The sequence below is a fragment of the Gopherus evgoodei genome, chromosome 2 (assembly GCF_007399415.2).
Source record: "Gopherus evgoodei ecotype Sinaloan lineage chromosome 2, rGopEvg1_v1.p, whole genome shotgun sequence".
NCBI lineage: Eukaryota > Metazoa > Chordata > Testudines > Testudinidae > Gopherus > Gopherus evgoodei.
This window is the reverse complement of record NC_044323.1, coordinates 236,191,198-236,212,634: the sequence shown is the minus strand read 5'-3', so window position 1 is coordinate 236,212,634 and position 21,437 is coordinate 236,191,198. Positions and strand designations below refer to the sequence as shown.

Sequence of the window (21,437 nt, the reverse complement as noted above, 5' to 3'; positions counted from 1 at the left end):
TACTGTACTGGGCCCTGCCATTGTGGGGGCCAAGATATCACCAGCACCAGCACGTCCCACGATCTGCAGTGCCGGGACTCAGACTGGTACCAATCAACTATGTTGGGAGATCAACGATTCATTATCAAAATCGACGAATAGTTTGAACAAGACCATAGAGGGTGAAGCCTGATGGTGCCGGGGAATAGTACCACAGTGACCGGGAGCAGTGCCATAGCACTGGTGACTTTCCCTGGTGATGAATGGGTGGCGGTGCCCATCGGTGCTGCAAAAGGTGCCATAGACTGTGCCATCGCCAGTCCTGGGCCTCACGATGCTGCCTGGACTGGTGCCAGTGGTCGTGCCTGCAGGGCCGGGAACTGTGCCGTCATGGCAATAAGGTATCTGGCATGGAGGGAAGATCAATCTTGTCCTCCAACTCCTCCCAAGACGGGGAGTCGACAAGCACCAGACTCGATGGAGCCCCTGGCAAAGCCGGAGTCAACAGCACCAAGATCTGAAGGCCAGGCTGTGGGTGCCCTGACATAGGAAAAACCCCGCTAGGATCCCTGTGCTGTTTCCTGATGGGGGACCAATCCCTGTCCACCTTCTTCTTCTTGTGCGGCACCGGGGACTGAGAGCGGTGCTGCATGCTCAAACCTGCTTTGTGAGCCAGGGAGCAGTGTCTATGCTCCCTGAAGGAGTCTTTTTTCGGTGCTGAGACATCCCGCACCGAAGCCAGTGTGCTGCACACCGATGTCGCCAGTGCCACTTCCCGTGCTGGCTGAGACTGAAGAGCCGCCTCCATTAAAAGGAGCTTGAGGCAATAGTTCCAATCCCTCTTAGTCCTGGGTCTAAAGCTCCTGCAAATGGAGCACTTATCTGTTTGATGGCCCTCACCCAGGCACTTAAGGGTTCCCACAGTGTTCACAGGATTTAAACCGTTGAGACCGAGGCATACCCCAGTCAGGGGAGCTAAGGATGGGGGGAAACCCCTGAAAGAGGCTAACTATAACTACTACTAAACTACTACTTTCAAGAACTATTTACAACTAACTGGAAGGTAACCACTAAGTAGACACTTGCAAAGCAAGAGGCTGAAGGAAGCTCCAGTGACCATCACTGGAGTTAAGGAGGAACTGAGCAGGCGGCGGGGCAGCAGTGTGCTATATACGCCACCATGAAGGTGCCATTCCAGGAGGCTCCACAGCTGACCCGACGGTTACCGCTAGGGGAAAAACCTTCCAACGATCATACATGCGGTGCGCACACACATTTATTGGAATGGACATGAGCAAGCACTCGAAGGAGAATGTAAAGATACAATGCAGAAAGAATCAGCAAGCTTTAAACATAGTCTGGAGATGACGACTTAGAGAGAGGTCGAAGTCAAAGATCACACTCTGGTTATGGGACCGAGTGACTGGCACGATGGCTATGTTGTCCACTGTGATGGAGAAAGGAGGTAGCAGGAACGGCTTGGGGAGGAGGATCAGGAGCTCTATTTTTAGCCACATTGATCAAGAGCTGACTGCTAGACATCTGTGAGGAAATGTGAGATACAGGCTGAGATTTTGGTTTGGCCAGAAGAAGACAGGTCTAGAATAGAGTCAGATCAGTGAGTCGTAGTTGAATTTGTGTTTGTGGATGAGATTATTCAGACACAAGGCATGGAGGGGGGGAGAGAAGAGAACCCAGGAGAGAGCTCTGTGGAACTGTGGCCCAGGAACTTCATTGTGACAACTGGCAGAGCGCACAGAGAGGCACACAATTTTACAGGGATCCCTTGGATCAAGTATATGCACAATAATTCACCAAAGGGTGTTATGAAAGTTCTCTATTCAGAGCCAGTAGCTCACTGGTTATCATAATCATTGTGGGATGTATATACAGATAACACTTAAGAAGTTATGCATCTATACTGGAAATTATGTTCTTAAAGCCTGGATGTTAAAGGCAGGTCCCCAGAGGTGACATGTCTCAGCCAGATTCTGTTCAGGCAGGGGATAGTAGATGCTTAGTTCATCTCTGGTCATTGTGCATTGTGTGTCTGGCAAAGTAAGTCTATTTGCATAATGAGCCACCAGCTAATCAAAACTGTGAAATTAACAAGAGACTGAAAGATCTACAGGAAGGAACACACAGAAGGAGAGTGTATGGTTTATTAACAAAGATCAGAGCACTGTTTTGATAGATCGGGAGTTGCAAAAGAGAGACAGTATCCTCTACCCAGGGGACAAGCTGGCAGCATATTCTGTCTAATAAAAAAAAGGATGACAGTTGGCCTTGGATGAAAAATGCTAGAAGGACTCAGGGAAGAGCTTTGCTCTATATAATGTGAAAGTATCTAGTTAAATAAGTTTAGGCTCTAGAATGCGTGTTCTGATTTTATATGTAACTATTTGTTTCCAATATTTCTACTTGCTGTTATTTGAATCTCTCCTCTTTGTTAAATAAACTTTTCCTTATTTTCACTATGAACATATCTAAGTGCTGTTTGTTACAAGGAGCGGTGACCTGGGGGAAGCCAATAAGCTGAGTCTACTGCTTCTTTGGGAGCAGTGAATCTGTGAGTACTGTGAGTATCCAGTGCAACAAGGGCTGGACACTTCTGGGAGATGCTTGGAAGGCTCAGAAATTGGAGCATGTCTATCGTTTACCTGCAGAGGGACAGCAGAGCCTGTATAGGCTGAGAGGGGAGAGCTTTTGTTGTCTGTGTACATTTCTTTTTATGGATCTAGCTAAATTTCAAAGCAAAATGTTGTTTTGAAACAAAAAGTTGAAGCATTTTATTTAAAGATATCAAAATGGACCATTTAGACTTTTTCAAGAACATTGTTTTCATTTTTTTTAATTAGACCAAAAACTATTTGCTGAATTTGACCTGAATTTGCAAATGATGACATTTGACCAAAAAATGTATTTTTGGTCAATAATTATTTTCTGAAAAAAATGCTCAGCTCTACTCAAGGGTATTTTTTAAGACAGGAGAGACTAGCATATGCTTGTATTGTGAGGGGAAAGAGTCAGAAGAAAGTGAGAGGTTAAGGAGAAGACTGGGCATGAGGGACATCAGGAGATGGGATGTGGTCACTTATATATCAGCTACAGTATCACTAAGGCATATGAGGATAGGCCTTGCTGGAGCCCTAGGCATAACTAAACATGTGAACCAAAGGCTGTGAACCAGAGTAAGTCTGGCCTTGGTAGAATAGTAACACAGCAGGAATTGGCTAATGAAGGAAGCACTTCCCTGACTGGAGAGGATGGCTCAAGAATACCCAGAGTTCTCAAGTAACGACGTAAACAAATTTCCAAGCGATTGTACAGGAATACACTGACCTCTTGTAAGATAAGGGATAATGGATGAGGATGTTTTGTTTGAACTAGCAGGCACAAGGTATAAGGGTGGTATCTAACAACATCTGGAGTGTAATAGGTAACTGTCTTGTATCAGTGTATAAAAGAAGTCATATGAGGGGCAACTTTGTATAGGCCAAGGGGACAGGACCCTAGTGGGCCTTTACCTTATCAAAGGCATACATGTATTAGTGTCCCTGTGACACGATGGACACGGCACTAGTACCGTGCTTTGCCAACAATAAACCTGGCCAAGTGCCTTCGTCACTGAAGTGAGCCTGTGGTCTTTCTTATGAATAACATCGAGTTCTGCTGAATTAACCTGGAGCGCTGTTGGCTAGTGCAGCTGACATCAAAACTCCAAGAGCGGCAGCACTGAGCAGCAGTAGCAATGCTGCTGCAGCAGCATTCTGTGGCACTAACAACAACGAGCTCTTTATAGTCTTCCTCTAACTTAGAAGATAACTGCTGAGTTATCAAACATATAGTAATAAAGATGTTTAAAATCTTTGCTGACTTAATTGCTTTCTCCTGGTGGCGCAACAACTTCTCATTAAGAAACCTTTAGGTCGGAATAAATTTACAATGCTGGCAACTGTCACCACCTTCCCAATTTGCAAATCGAATTTTTTCCCCTGCAAGTGACAGGGAAACAGAAATGGTGACACTTGGTTAACTATAAAAATAAATGCAATCTGGCTGGCAGCGTGAAAAAGAAATATACACCCATTAAGAATGAGTATGGTGCAGATGTTAACATTTGTTTTTAAAAAAATCATAGTTTTATTTATTTACTTCTGAAGTAACAGATTTACACAGATAAAGGTTTTCCTATGTGTTTATGCATCTTTTCTGGAATTCTGTAGCAACTTTAATACTTCACTAAACTAAAATTAAAAGTTCCTTATAGTAGTGATTTGATTAAAACTGCTAGGGTTGAGTTAAATAAGAAAGATGGAAAGAGGTTCTATCCCTCCCCCATAAACATCTTGTACTATAGCTTCCTCATGAAAATCTTACGATTCATGTTTCAGTCTTGATATATAGTACTTGCAAAAGCCTAAAAGCAAGAACTGTAAAAGATTAAAGTTTTATGACTGCCCAACTCAGAGTCAAAGACAGCAGTTTTGTATCTAGGCCAACATATCTGCTATATCACTGGTGATATTATGAAGAAACTGGTCAGAGTTCCATCAAAGTTGTGTTTTGCAATTAAAGCATGGACTCATCCTCTCTGTTATGTATGATGAATAAAGCATACCCTCCTATTTCTTGTATCTTTTTTACAGTGCAAATATTTGTAATAAAAATACTAATATAAAGTGAGCACTGTACACTTTGCATTCTGTATTGTAATTGAAATCAATATATTTGAAAATGTAGACCATCCAAAAATATTTCTAATAAATTTAAATTGGGTATTCTATTATTATTTAACAGTGTGATTAAAACTGTGATTAATTGCAAATATTTTTCTCATCATTTGATAGCCCTAGTAGATCCTATTACTTGCAGAGTACTGCCAGTACTTCCAGGGAGCATGCATACATTTTCATGAGATATTTAATTTCAATTTTATGGTTTTCTTTGAGAACTATTATCCAAATGTCACTGAGTTTTGCTGCTGTAGTTACTTTATTAGAGTCTCCTAGCCAAACACCTATTCTAACTAGCAACTGGCAGAACAAGAATATTAACATCTGCTTTTCTAGATTTCTTGTACTCTATTTTCACATTATATTACATATGCAGTTAATTCCTGAAGCTCCCTTGCCCCTCATTTATGGGATATGGTATGATCACCATTAAAAAGTCAGCACTTACAAATACTTACCACATTAGTATTGGACATAACAGGTTTTTTCCCTATACTGGGAATACAAAAGACCCACTCGACACCCCTATCAAATTTTTGGTAAATCTTGACTGTTTAATCATGACTTTTTGAAAAAGTATTCTCCTAGAGGTTGGCCAGCGGTCAGGTTTGTCAGTAAAGATGGCTTTAAGAATATTATATCCCATGAAAGCTGCAGCAGGAACTAAGATAGGAAGATCATCATAATGCAGAACAGCAGACACCTTGTTCTGTGCTCTTTCCAGCTCACACAAGCTAAGTAGGATCAGGCAGCATCAGCACTTTTAGGCCCATTAAGTTAGTGAAATTTTTGTCATTGATTTCAGTAAGCTTTAGGTCAGGCCCTTGGATAGTAAACCTCCTCAACTAGCTGCCTTGTGCCGCTGGTGTAACAGCCAAGTAATTTGGAAGTCAGACTGATGTATGGAAGCAGTAGAACTTCTTCAGTGAAAGGCTGGCCTCAGCTAGCCCATGTGTTGCTATGGTCAGAGAAAGCTGCAGAACCCATGTTTCACACAAGTACTTCCACAATAAATGAACCAATAGAAGAAACTGAGAACATGCTTCTGGATGACAGTAAATGAAACAAGGGAAGAGTGAATGCAATAGGGTGCCTAATTATTATAATGGCAGCTGTGTTAAAAGTGTAGAGACATAGATATAGTAAACAGAAAGGAAATGCACAATTTTTATTGAATATCTTTTACAACTAAAGGAATTTCTGAAAGTCCACCAACGAGGTAAAACAGAAGAACACTATGTACACCTAGACATATTTTCAGAAGAAAAGCACAGAGAACTTCTCTTGAAAAGGGTGAGTGGAAGGAACTGTACATTTAATACTGGGATCTTCACTCTTTTTTTAATACTGCTCACTGTTCCCTGTCCAAGTACAGTCACTTTAAGAAAAGTTTGGACAGGATGACTGTGTTCTCTTTCCTCCTCCTTCCCCTTTCTCCTATATCTTTATCTCATCGTTCTTTCCCTCACTTCTCATTTCTTCTTTTAAAAGCCGCCCACCTTCTCAGAGCTAATGGGAACCAGATACCATTTCAGATTTCATCAGCCTTATGAAGCTAGAAAAACAAAAAGCCACAATTTTACTGCATTCTTGATTTTCCAGTGAGCCTTTTTACAATTCATCTACAAATATAGCCTGCTCAAAGAAATGGCTTTCAAAAATGCAGTGAAAATGCCTAATATCTATTCTCCTGAGCTTGTTACATTACTTTACACATAGATAAAAGCAGAAATTTTTCTATATGAAAAATTCCACTGGATGTTATGGAATCATTGCTAGAATGCCCCATCTTGTGATTTTTTTATGTACACTGTACATATCTCTTAGATGCAGTTGAAGCAAATACTCATGTTTATTTTTCTTTTTTTGTTGACACAATGGTATTGAGCGTCCAGGAAAACAGCATGGGCTGTTAAATACTGTTCTGTAGAGATTAAGTAAATAAACCTACAAAATTAGATTATAATATTTAACAATTCTGATATCAATATATCAATTCATTAACCAAATACAGCTGTAACTCATGATATAGCAATATAGCATTATCAGTGCCTTTTAAGGAATTTAAGTATACCAGTTTATGGTGTTCATCTCAAGGTAGATATTAATTTAACTGGTATGCACAAAAACTCTAGATTGTCCTAGGTGAGGCATTTCAATCTTACTTTAAATTGAAACTGATAGATTATTTCTTGAATTGCTTGAGTATATGTATTCACTGAAGTTGTATTATAGTTTTCTAAATTTACTAGAAAATAAACGAGAGATTGACCTGAATCTAAACCATTATGCAAAAACTTCCACTAAGTGTTGGATGTTCACACCTTTAAAAGCTGTGGGACAATCTGTAAATTAACCCCCTCCCATCCACCTTCCCCCATCAAATGTAAACCTAATATCTTTATACAAATAATATTTCCACATAATTACAACAGAAATTTTTAGTTCTGTTACAAAATTTTTTAAGGGAATCATTTCTTGTCTTTAACGTTTTGCTAAGTCATTTCCTCTACATTATAAAGAATTGTGAGTATTGATTGGGGTTCTCAAATTTTTACATATGTGGATGCTTATAGGAGAGCTTGGCTTGGATATCACTTTCCATTACTTTTATCATCACCCAGACTGTTCCCTTCTCAGATACAATCAAATAACAACCTTGCAGCAACTATATTAATTGTGTACGGGGAAAAATATTAGGAAATAATTTCATTATTTTCACTTGTTTTTCAATGCAATTTAGGAATGCAAGGAGGAGAGCCAGAACCATGAGACCAGCCAGTGCCCTGTGAACTACCAGTGCTCCATGGACCACAATCTGAGAATGTCTGATTTAGGTTAATTTAAAATATAAAATCTACATAGCCACCATAGGGAAGGCTGGCTTTCTACCTACCTGAGTTTCTGGTTATACTGTTTGACCTTTTCCAGTGAGGCTGCATTAATCTGGGCTTGAAATTCTTCTACTGACACATTGTCTCTGTAATAATATCCTTCCATGCTCTCCAGTGCTGTGATAAGAGGGAAAAAAATCAGTATTAAATATTTACTATACTCTTTCTCTGCAGTTAGAACCGGTCTGCAGTTTAGTGCCATACTTCTTAATCTTGAGGCGGTGACCTTCAACATTGATTGCAAAGCTGTTTTTGTGTGTCATCAAATTTCCACAGATCTTTCTCTAAGATTTTGTTTAAAAGAAAAATATTTCTTGCCCTTAAGAAAAACTGTAAAAGACAGGGCTGATATCAATTCTGTGATTCTAATTAGAGTGCTTCTGCCCTCTGAATGTAAATACACAGGCACTGTTTAGAACAGTTTTTAGTTCTGAGGTGACCTTGGACACCTTTGATACAATGAGACACTGTAGAAGTGGTTAGGCTATAGAAAGGAAGGGACACATAATGACTCTCTTTTACTAGGCCTGATCTTGGGATACGTGCAGCCCCTGAAACTCCAGTTGCTTTATTCGAAAGTTTCAGGTGTTCAGTATTTCTCAGGATCAGGCTCCACTAAAAAACTTTTTCACACAGCCTGGAAAATGCCTTGTGGACCGGAAAACACATCTCTACTTTGGGGTCAGAATGTTTTCAGTGTTATGTAAACTTGACTCTGACTCCCTGTCAGTTAATGTATATACATCTAAAATTAAATTAAATAGAGGGAGCGGAGAAGTGAAAAATGACAGAGTGATGAGGTAAATCATTTAAACCTTATACTTTTGGCACACTTTTCCCAGCTTTAGTTCACACACACACAAAAACACCCCCACTTAATTTAATATAGATAGTCATGATGTTAGATCGTTTTTCATAGCTGAGCCATATCTACTTTAAAAGACCTATGAGTGTGCAGCTGAGAAATCAAGATCTTCACATTCAGATCTTATTAGATTAATCTCATAATAGAGAAATGGGACTTCAGTGAAATACATGTGGGGGAGAAGCACTGAAGATTTTACAATGAGGAACCCTGCCACTTTAATAATAATCTGTACAAATTTTAAGAGTTAGTTACCCAAGAGAACAATCAGAAAATGCATCTAATAAGCAGAATTCTTATGGGGACAACTTGCAGGTTCAGAGCCCCAGTTGCACACCAAATACTAATTCTCATGACAATTCTTAATGTGACCAGTCAGTAAATAATTCATTCATTGTTCAAGAACATGCAAATCACAGTTCCTCTGAGTACTTATAGAGCTCATAATTTTGCTTCTGTACAAAAGATGGTAAAGACTGATGAACAAATTGCCTCCTAAGATGCCTGTCTTGAGCTCAACCAGACAGGGCTCTTGTGGAGGGCCCACTGTTCTCATTGGTATCTGCATGGTTGTCGGTGTCCAAGTTAGTAGGTTCTGGTGCAGAATTGGGACCTTACTGTGTAGAACAGTTTTGCTCTCCCCTTAAAGAGGGAAGAGGGCATTGTAATGCAGAGGAGAGAGGTGCTTCTGTTTTGTATATTTAAAACCAGAATAGAAAAGACTAGACTGAGGTTAAATGTGAACTGCCAAAAAATGTTAAAAATAAAAACAAATGTTAGTTTCAAAGTTAAACAGGTTAATTAGCTCAACTGCAAGTGTAAATCCGAACTAAAGAGTTTAATTTTTTACAAACTCATTTATTCAGTAGATATAAACTCACCCACTGGGAATTCAGAAGACTTTATGACAATAGAAATATCCCCACATATTTTCTCCCTCTCTCTTTCACACACATATATCATATTCACACATACTCTGATCCTGCAAGGAGATATCATTTCTGTCCTTTTGAGATCTGTATAATTAGTCATATGGTTCTAAAAAGTCTGGTTTACAGGTAGAGGGATACATAAGACATAGTAAAGATTTTTAAAGCTCTCTACAAATTTTCTAAGGCCCCCAATTTTACAACTGTTTATACACACGCTAAACTTTATACATTGGAACTCAATTAGACTACTCACTAGTATATGATTAAGCCTATGTGTATTTGCAGGAATGGGGACTAAAATTGGGTTTTTAACTTCTGTAAAATACTGTCTGTAGCCCATACAAAATACATGATGGTGTAATATGAAGATTTAAGTGTCACTCATCTGAAATGACCTTCACTGACTCATGTATTCATCCTGCAAGCAACAAAAACCCTTTCCAAACTCATGCTGCTAAAAATCTTTTATACTACAACACCATGTAGACTCTTTATTTAGGCTGGAAAATATCTTGGCTCCATTGAGTTTCAGGCAGCAAGACTGTCCCCCCAAAAAATGAACAGCTGCATCTACAAAATGCTCAGTTCTTGAAGAGATGACATTTTCTCTCTTGGTCACGAACAGGTTTCAGTTAGATTTGGAGAGCAGTTTCTTGTCAGCCAGTGTAAATAAAGATCACAGTTTTGATAGCACATCATTATAAAACTGATGTGAAAATGAGTCACAGCTCACTGTTTGTGTAAGAAAAACAAAAGTGAAGTTACAGTAGTTCAGTGTATCAGTAAGTAAGACTTTTGACATCACTAGAAGGATAGCAGGGGCGGCTTCAGCAGGGCCGGCTCTACAGTTTTCGCCGCCCCAAGCAGCGCACCGAATTGCCACCGCGGGCAGCAGGGGTAGTCCATGTGCCCTTAGGGCGGCAGGCGCGTTTCCGCGGCAGCGGCAATTCAGCAGCAGCTTCTATGGTTAGCTGAAGCCACCCCGGATAGCTAAACATGGAAGCTGCTGCTGCTGAATTGCTGCTGCCGTGGAAATGCGCCCGCCGCCCTAAGGGCACATGGACTACCCTTGCCACCCGCGGCGGCAATTCGGCACGCTGCTTGGGGGCAAAACAACAGGGACTGCCGCCCCTTGCAGAGTGCTGCCCCAAGCACTGGCTTGGAATGTTGGTGCCTGGAGCCAGCCCTGGGCTCCAGGCCCCAGCACGCCAAGCGCGTGCTGGGGCGGCAAGCCGCGGAGAGTGCTGTGCTGACGCTGCGAGGGCAGCAGGCAGGTTGCCTTTGGCGGCTTGCCTGCGGAGGGTCTGCTGGTCCCGCAGCTTTGGCGGACCTCCCACAGGCGTGTCTGCGGAGGGTCCGCTGGTCTCGTGGCTTCGGAGGAACTCCCGCAGGCGTGCCTGTGGAGGGTCTGCTGGTCCTGTGGCTTCGGAGGACCTCCCACAGGCGTGCCTGCGGGAGGTCCTCCGAAGCCGCAGAACCAGCGGACCCTCCGCAGGCAAGCCACCGAAGGCAGCCTGCCTGCTGTGCTTGGGCCGGCAAAATGCCTAAAGCCACCCCTGAAGGATAGCATGTCTACCTTCTGCAGCTGGGTAAAGTGATGATAGGAAGGAGGAAATGAGTGTTATGCAGGGCATCTGGTTCTCCCCCTGGTTCAGAGTATTTTTCAGAAAGGTGTAGAGTTTAACATGGATCCCAGATCCAATACAGATGTGGGTGAAACTGGCTGATTTCAGAAAGCCAGTCTCACTGGTGAAGTAGGATGGATTTTCTCAACAACATTTTGATAGGATAGTGAATAAAGAAATCTCAGAGTTTAAATACTGCAAATTATTAAATAGTTGGGCCTTCTGGGAATCCTAGTTTCTTGCTCCCTTCCTCAACCTAGCTGATAGTGAACACAACTAGTGCCATGTCTGAATTTGTCTGCTGAGACCAGGGGGCATGTCTTAATATCCAACCACCTGGAATCAGGACCTGAAACACAGGCAGCCTCATCAGTAGAGCTGTCCTGCAGCAAGCTGACCATAATGTCTGTTTGGCTAGAGGGGTCCGCAGGATGGCTCTTAAGACAGCAGAAGCAGTTAGCTGACTGCTCAGTGCTCATGTCCATCACTGTGAAGTCTCCTGCGTTACCTTGTTTCGCTGCTCCTGCCTGGCACCTAACCTTGCCTCTGTCCAGCCCCTGCCTTGAATCCCTCCTTGCTCCAGTTCCTGACCTCCAGCTTGACTCATGGCTTTGTTTCCTGACTATTCACTCTGGCTTGACCCTCGGTTCAGGTATCCAGTTCCCATCTCAGGTCTGACCCTTGGCTTTAGCTTCCGACCACTGATGGGTTCAGGTATCCAGTCCCTGTCCTCCAGTCTGACCCTTGGCTCCAGCTTCTGACAACTAAGGCCTGCTCCAACCATTAGGCATGATGCCTGCTCTGAACAATAGGCTTAACGGCCCTCATCCCAGTTACCTGATGCTACTGCCCTATTCGGTGTAAAGAGACACAGGCAATTCTGCAGCACATTCTGTACAAGAAAAAAACTTTAATATTTTCAAGATCATATTGGAGCCAAACTATTTCCCATTCTTTGTGTGTCTTTATCATCTCATCATCTGCTGAGATGTTCCTGCTGTTATTCAGTCTCCTCGTTGCCCTCCCTCCAGTGGGTGAATTTAAATCTATAAATAGTTTAAATGAAAAATCATTCAACTTTTTCTTTGGGACTTCATTTAAAATTGAGCTAACACCTTTTACTTTCAAAGATGTATTTGTCTTGACTTTAGCCTGAGGGTTTGCTATTCATCTTTAAATATTTTTGTATTGCAGTTACTTTTTATTAGATCAAAAGTTTCCACAAATTCTTCCTTTCCTTCATTTACTTGATTTATGAGCCCATTCTGAGCGTGTGCCAAAGACCTCCTGCAACATCCTGAGAGCTCTCAACTCCCACTGAACTCAAAGGAAGCTGAAGGCAATCAGCACTTGGCAGGAGGCATTTGCCACTTTGGTGAATCAAACCCCAGGGTCCTGACAACTATAATGACACCACTGCTCACTGTAGGGAATATGCAATTTACAAATAACATAAGCATCAATGCCATTCATCCTTTCACTAATGTTTGTGGTGTCATGGCTACAGATACCTGGAAAAGATATTTAACTCTCCATAGGTTTTAAAGAAGAATCACAGCTGATATCACCTTACTCCCTTACCTGTTGTTTTTTTTTTTGCTTTGTTCATTTGGAAAATGATTTTTTTTTACAATTTAAGAGAATTTTCAGGTCTGAGAATTGCCCACTAATATCCACACTGAATGAACTTACAAAAAAAACAAACAAAAAGATAATCCACTTATTCTCTGCAGTTGGTGTCAGTATGTTTGGTTTAAACTCAGAAGTATGCTCTGAAAGAGTTTATATGAAAAATATACTTCATTCCTTTAAAATTAAAATTCATCTCAGAATTAGAACCTCAATTCAACAAAGTATTTGAATTGAGGCCCTTATTCTGAACCTAATGAGACTGTTCATGTGCTCAGAGCTACATATGTGATTAAGTACATTGCTGAATCAGGGTTAAGATGGGACTGCAGATTTTCAAGAGATTATTTGAAGGTATAGAAAAAGAATTACCTTGTGCAAAAAGTACTGGGTGGATTTTAAACCCTCCTCCATTCTTCAGCTTTTGAGGAAGCTGCTCAAAATGGTAACTATCAAGATAAAAGTAAACCTTCAAAGCTTGCCGGCTTCCTTCTGCTTGATATGTGATTGGAACATCTAAGAAAATAGTTAACATTGCCATGTTATTAATAGCTAACAACTATGTGATATTTTCTCTTCCAAAAACTAGAAAGAATGTTACATTCAAAAATTATACATGGCCAAATTCCTGTCCCTAATTCTGCCTGTTTTACAATGGACCACCACCACAAAGCAGGCAGAAAGATGCCTTAACAGCCAACCACAGGTTTCTGCAACAGAGGGAAATCTTCAAGTGGTGTAACGGTGATTCTACACCACCTACTTTCCCACAGGTGTATGAAGGGTGGGGAGGAAGCATGCCAGTGGCAGAAGGGAGTTGTGTGTAGTGCATACTGCTTTTTTTGATCCCCACCTGGGACAGCAGACCCTTTGTGATCACAGCAGCTGGCATGAATTAAAGCAACCCATAGGCTGCTTTAAGTTATGCTTGGGGACACTTTGGCCTCTAGCCAGACCAGGATCAGTGGAGTATTTAGATGCCTTACAGCCACCTTTCACTCCCCTCTCCTCAGTGATGCCAAGTATAAACTCTGTGTAGCTTACAATGTGTCCCCTGATATTAATTCTAGTCATTGAACCATGGTCTCCTCACATCAGAATTTCTGTAATGCATAAAGCTGAGGAATATATAACTGCAGAACCGTTCAATGAATAATAGTTAAACTGGAGACTCATTTTCTGACAACTGATTTCTTACTGTACAGGACATAAAATTATATAATAGTATCTTTCATTACACACTGACACACCAGATGTCACACTGAATTAAATGGGAAGTTCCCTTTCACATTGGTTTAGATTCCTAGATCTTCTAATCCTCTGGCTCTATCATTTGCAATGATTCCCCAATGTACTTTTTCAATGTTTTGCAGGTGAGTAAGCATGCAACTGCCATTAGAAAAAGCCAGTGAAAATTTACCCTTTTTACTCTAAGGGTACATCTACACTTTGAACTGGGGGTGTAATTCCCAGCTTAACTAGACATACTTGTGCTAGCGCTGACTGAGCTAGTGCACCAAAAATAGAGCATAATCACAATGATGCAAGCAGCATGAGGGACTAACCACCTTGAATACGTATCTAGCAGGGTGAAAATATTAAAAGATTTGCTAGGTAGGTAATCAGGGCAGCTAATGTCCTGCTCCTCATACTGCCATGGCTACACTCAATTTTTAGCATGCTAGGTCAACCACAGCCAGCACGGGTATATAAACTCAAGCTTCACATTACACTCCCAGATCAAAGTGCAGACATACCCCAAACTTTAACATTTGCAGAGTTACAGCAGCTTACTTCAAATAAAATTTCATGCATATTTCCAGTTATAATTTTAAATTAAAAATTTAAACAAACTACAACCTGTAGATGTTATTGGTATTGATGCTATTAGATTATGATTTTGCATCTCCAAGAAAAGGAGGTTAAATTGCCACTTGTCACTATTTTTGGCATCAAGAAATAATTACTTTCTTTTAACTTTGGCAGTTATGCTTTGCCATAAATAAAAAAGCTGAATTTGCCACCAAAATGTGCTTCTCCGTGTAACCATGAAGTTTGGATAGTTGTGATGGTGGCATTTAAACTAAAGGTTAAGATAGAGCTTGTTGCAATTTTGTTTTGATCTGAATGTTACACATATGATTTCTGAGTATCATCATATATGAGAAAGACTTTTCCATGGGAAGGAGACAATATGAGCACTGCACAACACAGGCAACTAATCTGCTCTCAGCTAGGAATGCTGTCCAGGCTGACCCTCCACCCTGTCTTGGATGACCCTCCACCCTGTCTTGGATTGATGTCTGGTTTAATGGGACCTCTTCTTAATGGGAAGAGGTTGAAGCAGGGCTATGGAATCCCCTCCAGACTTGTTCACCCTGACACAGCACAAGTAGTATATAAATCAAATCCTAACTCACCACCAGCTCTGCAAATGTGAACCCTGGCAACACTCGTTGACTGTAAGGTGGTACTTGAATTCTGGGAGTGCTGACACCCTCTCTCACTAGCAGCTTTGGGATCTTTTTACTGTAAAAGTTATCTTGTGCGATCTCTATCCCCAGGGCAGTATTTGTTTGGAAAGCTTGAAGTTAGTCAGGCACGCTTTTCCTCCTGCTGAGTTATGAGACTTTGGAAAAGTGTGTTTTCATTCGCTGTGCCAAATTCACTGCAGGGTCTTAACATCAGGAAAGGGGTACAGAGGCAAAAAAAGGCTACAACCTCTCCTCCACAGGAGTCGGCAGGCAGTCAGTGCATCCCTAAGAGTAGCTTGGGCATGCGGATGCTCTAATTCAGCACATCTCATTAGCCTGCACCAGCAGGGCTCAGAGGACTCTTCTTGACAATTTAAAGCTGTCCCTGACCAACAGGACCCTGGAGGAAATACCATCTGCCTCTTCCCACTCAGAAGTTAATCTTCTCTTCTAGCACTATGCTCCTCATTGGTACTGAGAGATGTAAGTTATCCCTTCATGTGTCATTGATGATGTAGATGTGAACAATGTTCTAATGTTCTTTTGTCCTCTCATAACTTGTTTTACATACTGTTCCTCAGTGAGAACTAGCTCTTCTGGACTTTTTTTCTGGAATGGTCACTTATCCACTGGCTTCACTGGGACCATGAATCGTTTACTGAAGTTCCTGAACAGCTGTCAGATAATAATTACTTTTCATCATGACTGACCTTTTCTGGATATCAGGAGATCTAGTGAGGAAAGGCTCTGTTATTCCATTCCCAGCCCCATGACCCATATCATTCCCAAATTAAGACATCTGCCCAAGAGCTGAGATGCTCCAGAAGAGAAAAAAGTTATATTACTTTAAACATATCTAACATGCCACTGTTTGTTTATAGAACATATCTAACATGCCACTGTTTGTTTATAGAACAATAAATCTCATAAATATACTTCTTTACTCACTTGCGACTATTGGTTCTAGTTCTGACTGCCTAAAATAAAAAGTAACTTTTTCCAGGTCAAACAAAGCAACCAGCGTATCTTCTAGCATGGCTTGTTCATCAGTCTGGAAAAAAGAAAAAAAAATTTCTACTCAAATAAAGATTATGTTATTTTAGCATGATGTTTCCATACTGGAAACCATACACAGCATGAACATAAAAAATAACTGCAGAAAGTTACACACTGCTTCATTAAAGTATTAATCTAATTAACTTTCAGGAATAACAGATGATGGATTTGTTTTTATTCAGTTTCTACTCCCTCTTCTACTGGCAAAAAAATGATTATCAAAATTGAAATTAGAACTGAAATTATTAAATTATTTTGCAGCTAAAGTTAATTTACAGCTGCCATTTAATCAAACTGCATTTTTAGTTGTTGTGTATGTAAATGGGCAAGCTTACAAGGTATAGACACTAAGCCTAGATTTTAAAAATTCTTCTATATTTATGTGACGCTCTGTGTTTTAAAATAGCACCCTGTAACCCCCTTACTCATCATTTGTATATTGTTGTGATATTTCATATAAGGAATGCCTTGCAAGATATCATATGAAAGGTCATGATCTACTGAAAATCATTGTTCTGTCAAAAGATGTGTATCATCATTAAGGCTATGATTTGGTCACAGAGGTCATGGAAGTCACAGAATCCATGACTTCTGCAAACCTCCATGACTTCAGCCTGCAGTGGCTGGGAGCTGCAAGGTATCCCCACCTCCTGTGGTGGCTAGGAGCTGCAGGGTAGCCTGGCCACCCGGAGTGGCTGTGCTCCCCTGCAGCTTTCCAGTCCCCATGGGTGCTGGGGACCCCGAGAGCTTTCCAGTCCCCGCAGGTGGCAGAGAATCCCTTGGCAGCTCCTCAGCCACTGCCACCACCAATAGGTGAATTCCCTGGAGCTCCCCAGTCCCCACAGGCAGCAGAGGATCCCTGGAAGCTCCTTAGCTGCTGCTGCCAGAGGGAGAATCCCCTGCAGCTCTCCAGTCCCCACAGAGGGCCAGACTCCCCCGCAGCTCCCTAGTCCCTGTGGCTGTGGAGGACCTCTATGGCTCCCTAGCTGCCACAAGCATCAGGGGAACCCCCACAGCTCTCTCACCAGGAGGGGAATCCCCCAGAGCTCCCCAGTCCCCAGGCGGTGGGGGATCTTCCGCAGTTCCCAGCCAGGAGTCCCTCCCAGATCCCAGCCATGGGGCAGGGTGCTCGACCTTCCTCCCTCCCTGTTTAGTCATGGACATTTTTAGTAAAAGTCAGGGACAGATCACGTCTTCCGTTAATTGTTGTTAATTGCCCATGACCTGTCTGTGACCTTTACTAAAAATGTCCATGACAAAACCATAGCCTTAATCATCATTGTATATGGAATTATTATATTCTGCAATATGGTCGTTATTGAAATATGTTGTGAGTTTGGCTAGCTCTCCAGTAACAACAATGGCGGTGACCCACATCCAAATGGGCATTAAGTGACCATCATGAGCCATTCACCAGCAGGGGAATTGTAAAAAATAGATTTACAATTGTAAACAATAGATTTACAATTCTGTAAGAGGCAGTTGTGCAAACACCACACAATTAGGGTTGCTCAACTGTATGATTCAGCAAGGCCCACCAGGACATGTCTGGGCCAGTATAGTTCCGGGGACATGAATTCAGAGTGTAAAATAAGGCACAATGGCATCAAGAGACCACCTTTCTCCTCCCTCACCTACTCTGAAGGCAACAAGAATGCTGGAAAGACAAAGACTTAGAACTGAGATTGGTCCCAGGCTGAGAAGGAAATTCAGCCTGTTTATTAAGAACTGTAACCTGCCTGCAACATCCAGTGGGGTGAGAGAAACTGCTTGTTTCAAATATTCCTTAGTCTAAAAGTTCAGGATTTAGAATGTGTGTTTACTTTTTATTTTCTTGGGTAACTACTTTTGATCTTTATACCTACCACTTATAATCACTTAAAATCTATCTTTCTGTAGTTAATAAACCTATTTCAGTGTTTTATCTTAACCAAGTGAGTTTGTCTAAAATACTTGGGCACTCTGCTCAGATTACAAAGGCTGGTGCATGTCCACTATCCTTTGACAAAGTGGCAAACTAATTAATGAGCTTGTATTGTTCAAGAGAAGGTCTTGAGCAGTGTAAGATGGTACATTTCTGGGATTCAAGGCTGGTGGGGATTTGCTGGTGTCTCCCTCTGTATAGTTTATGAGGGGCTTAGAGATTATTCATACAATTTAGCTGAACGTGTCGCTGCATGCTGGTGGCTGTGTGACAACAACGCCTGAAGGGATTTGCTTATTGTCACTAACAAAGCATTGTGCAAGACAGCCCAGGATGAAGAGTTAAAGAGGCACAGTGGTCACACAGTTCAGGTTGTCCCCTAGGGGTCCCATCACAATTATTATACAAAGTTAAAACTTTGTTTTTAAACACATTGGGGGGAAAAACACCTGAGCATAAGCTATCATTTATAGATAGTGGACTAGATTTTCAAAAGTTCCAGTTATGTGCTTAAGGGGAAATTTTTGTGCCAATGGTTGAATGGGCAGCTCAAATGTGGGTGAAAATAGGGGAGTAATTTTCACCTTGACCTACCCAATTTTGGATGCAAATCAAGTAGCTAGATGTGCCAATGTTCTGATTGGCACCTGTACTTCATTTTTGCAGGCTCAGATTTTGTGAACTCTCAAACCAAAATGATGGAAAATCTTACCCTTTGAAAATCAAGTCTCGTTCCACATAACTTCAAAAGTAAATTATAACCCTTTCAAGATATTTTATTAGATCTCTAATAACAAGGGAAGTATTCACCAACAAATATAGTTAGCCTGGAAGTAAATACTTAGAGCAGTCACAGCAGAATCAATACTCACTTAAAATAACTGAATTTTTCATATTACCATCCCTTCTATGCTAAACTACCAAGCAGACAAATGGAAACCTGATGTATATTTAGTTCTTTCTGTAGGCATTGAAACAGTTAATAAATGCACAATAAAAGAGACGGCAATAAACATATTCCCTATAACCTGAAAATTAGCTGAATGTTACTGATTTACACAGAGGAAAAAAACAATTTTCCCTGTTCCATGAACTTAAATAGTATTTCCCATGTATTTATGAAGAAGGGATTATGCCTGCAACATTTTACCTAATGGTTCAATTTATTACCCCCTGGAGAGAGGGCAATTTTTATCACCAGAGTAATCTGAATACCATTCAACCACATGGGAAATCTTTACAAAATTGTTCATTCTTCACTGAAATCCAGATGTAATGAGTATAACTGCCCTCACAAGCCCTTGTTTAAAGTAACATGGATCATCTGAATCCAGAATGCTTGGTTAGAAAATACTGAAAAAGTTGTTCTTAAAGACTTTCCCCTGAAATGATGAATGTTGTTATTGGACTAACTCAGCACTCCTTTTTTGTGCAAAAAACTTTACAGAATTGACTAATGTTAATTTGAATTTAAAATTACATAATTGGAACAATTCACCATGACTATTATTACGAGTATATTAGTACATGAAAATAACATTTAAATAATGTGGGATTTTAATTACAAAGGGGCAATCTCTTGAGTGTTGAAGCAAAATCCAGAAGTTATGGTGTACCTGTGGTAATGGTTATCTTGTGACAGAACTACAACAGCTAAGACGGTGGTAAAACACAATTGCAAATACAGAGGACACTATATTAAAAGGTCTCAAGATTTCACAAAAAGAAGTCAGAGACCAACCATTTGGCACCTAGCAGCTCAGGGGAGGAGTGACAGCAGAGGACATTGCAAAAATAGCTTTCCAGTTCCCTGATCATCAGACTACCAGATACTAGTCTAGTCTGCTAAGTGACTTAAAGTAGCCTCAGGGGCCCATGCAGGCAGCCAGGGATTACTGGAGTGAGGGGGTGCTTTGGCTATGGCCCTTTTTTCTCAGTCACAACCCTTTTGCCAAGGGCAGTGGGAAGGGTGGCAAAGGAGCAACAATGGTCTACCTGTGGATTCCCTGCTGAATTCCTACTGGCTGGTTACATCAACTTTCAGTTTGGTTTGTGCCACCATGGCGGCAAAGCAGCCTCAGAGAGAATGAAGATTTAGCTCTTAGAGTTGAATTACCAAGGGAAAGTGGGGATTTTCTATTAAAAATAGGTAATGAGTATTGTATTTTCCTTATATTGCTAATTACAGTGACTGAAGTTATGGTGATCACGTCATAAATACTTACTGCTCAGAGGGGAAATAGCTGTGATATCTGTGTGGTGTCTAATGACATATTGGATTTTTTAATCGCTACTATTGTGTGTTCCTCATATACCTTCTCAGTATCTAGTAACTTGAAACAGAAACATAACATTATGTTTGTGAGTAACATTATTAATTTCCCATATCAGTGATTATTTGAACCACAGACTTCCTGAATATCAGCTAATAAATACATGAGCTAAACACAAAAGATGCAGGATACTGTAAGCATAATGCACCTTGCTTCATGCTGCCCTTATTCAGCACGGTCATACTGACTCACGTGGTTACTGCAATAAGATTCTTACCAGGTTAGGTGACAACAATGACTGGAAGTGAAGGAGGACACCTGCATTAGCTATCTGTTCCAACCACCTTCTGCTGGCCTCTCCAGTCTCCATTTCATACTCTTTGCTGTTGTCAAACATCTGATTTAAGGCAGCCATTAGTTGCTCTGAAAAAGCACAGACTGTGGCCACCAGACTTTGGCAGAAGACCATGTCTCGTCTGAGCTGTATCTCACTATCTGTGAGGGAAAGACCAGAAGAGGAAAAGCAAGAAAAATGAGAGAATAAATTAACAGTAAATTAACTGTAGCAAGTTTTTCTTTTGTTTTAAGCAAAGGAGCCATTGTTTTCTGGAAAAAATAAAATCTCACATCTCAAAAAAACCTTAACTAAGAGATTTTACTCCTTATCTGAAAAAAATTCAAAACAAATTAAAGGAGTTGTGTGAAAATAGTTAAATATGCTTTACGTACAAACCTGTTTAAAATTCACAATCCACTGAATAGTCATTAAAATGTCCCAATTTAGAAATTAAACTTTGGTAAGCAATTTACTTTCTGAATCAGTAATGTTACTGTGGGTAGCTCATCTTTCAAGCTTTGGAATTTGAGTAATAAACTCATTAGAAGAAGTGTTGCCTTTAGCTTAATGAAGTCTTTAATTAAAGTCTTCATTTAAATGCCACAATGTAACTTCCTTTCCAATATACAAGTTTTGTAGGTATCCCTGGCTCTTTCCAGATTCTTGGTTCTGACCTTTAAAATATCCATCTGTCTCTCTATCCACGCCCCTCG

General features: G+C 40.8%; 1 protein-coding gene across 1 annotated transcript in view; it reads right to left on the bottom strand.

The window, feature by feature from the left end:
* The window catches only part of PREX2 (phosphatidylinositol-3,4,5-trisphosphate dependent Rac exchange factor 2), a 307,653-nt gene that overhangs the window by 72,146 nt on the left and 214,070 nt on the right, over nt 1-21,437 (bottom strand). Inside the window, 4 exon segments of the mRNA XM_030553242.1 lie at nt 7,612-7,726; nt 13,033-13,176; nt 16,083-16,185; nt 20,665-20,882. Coding sequence (XP_030409102.1) covers nt 7,612-7,726; nt 13,033-13,176; nt 16,083-16,185; nt 20,665-20,882 — 580 coding nt within the window.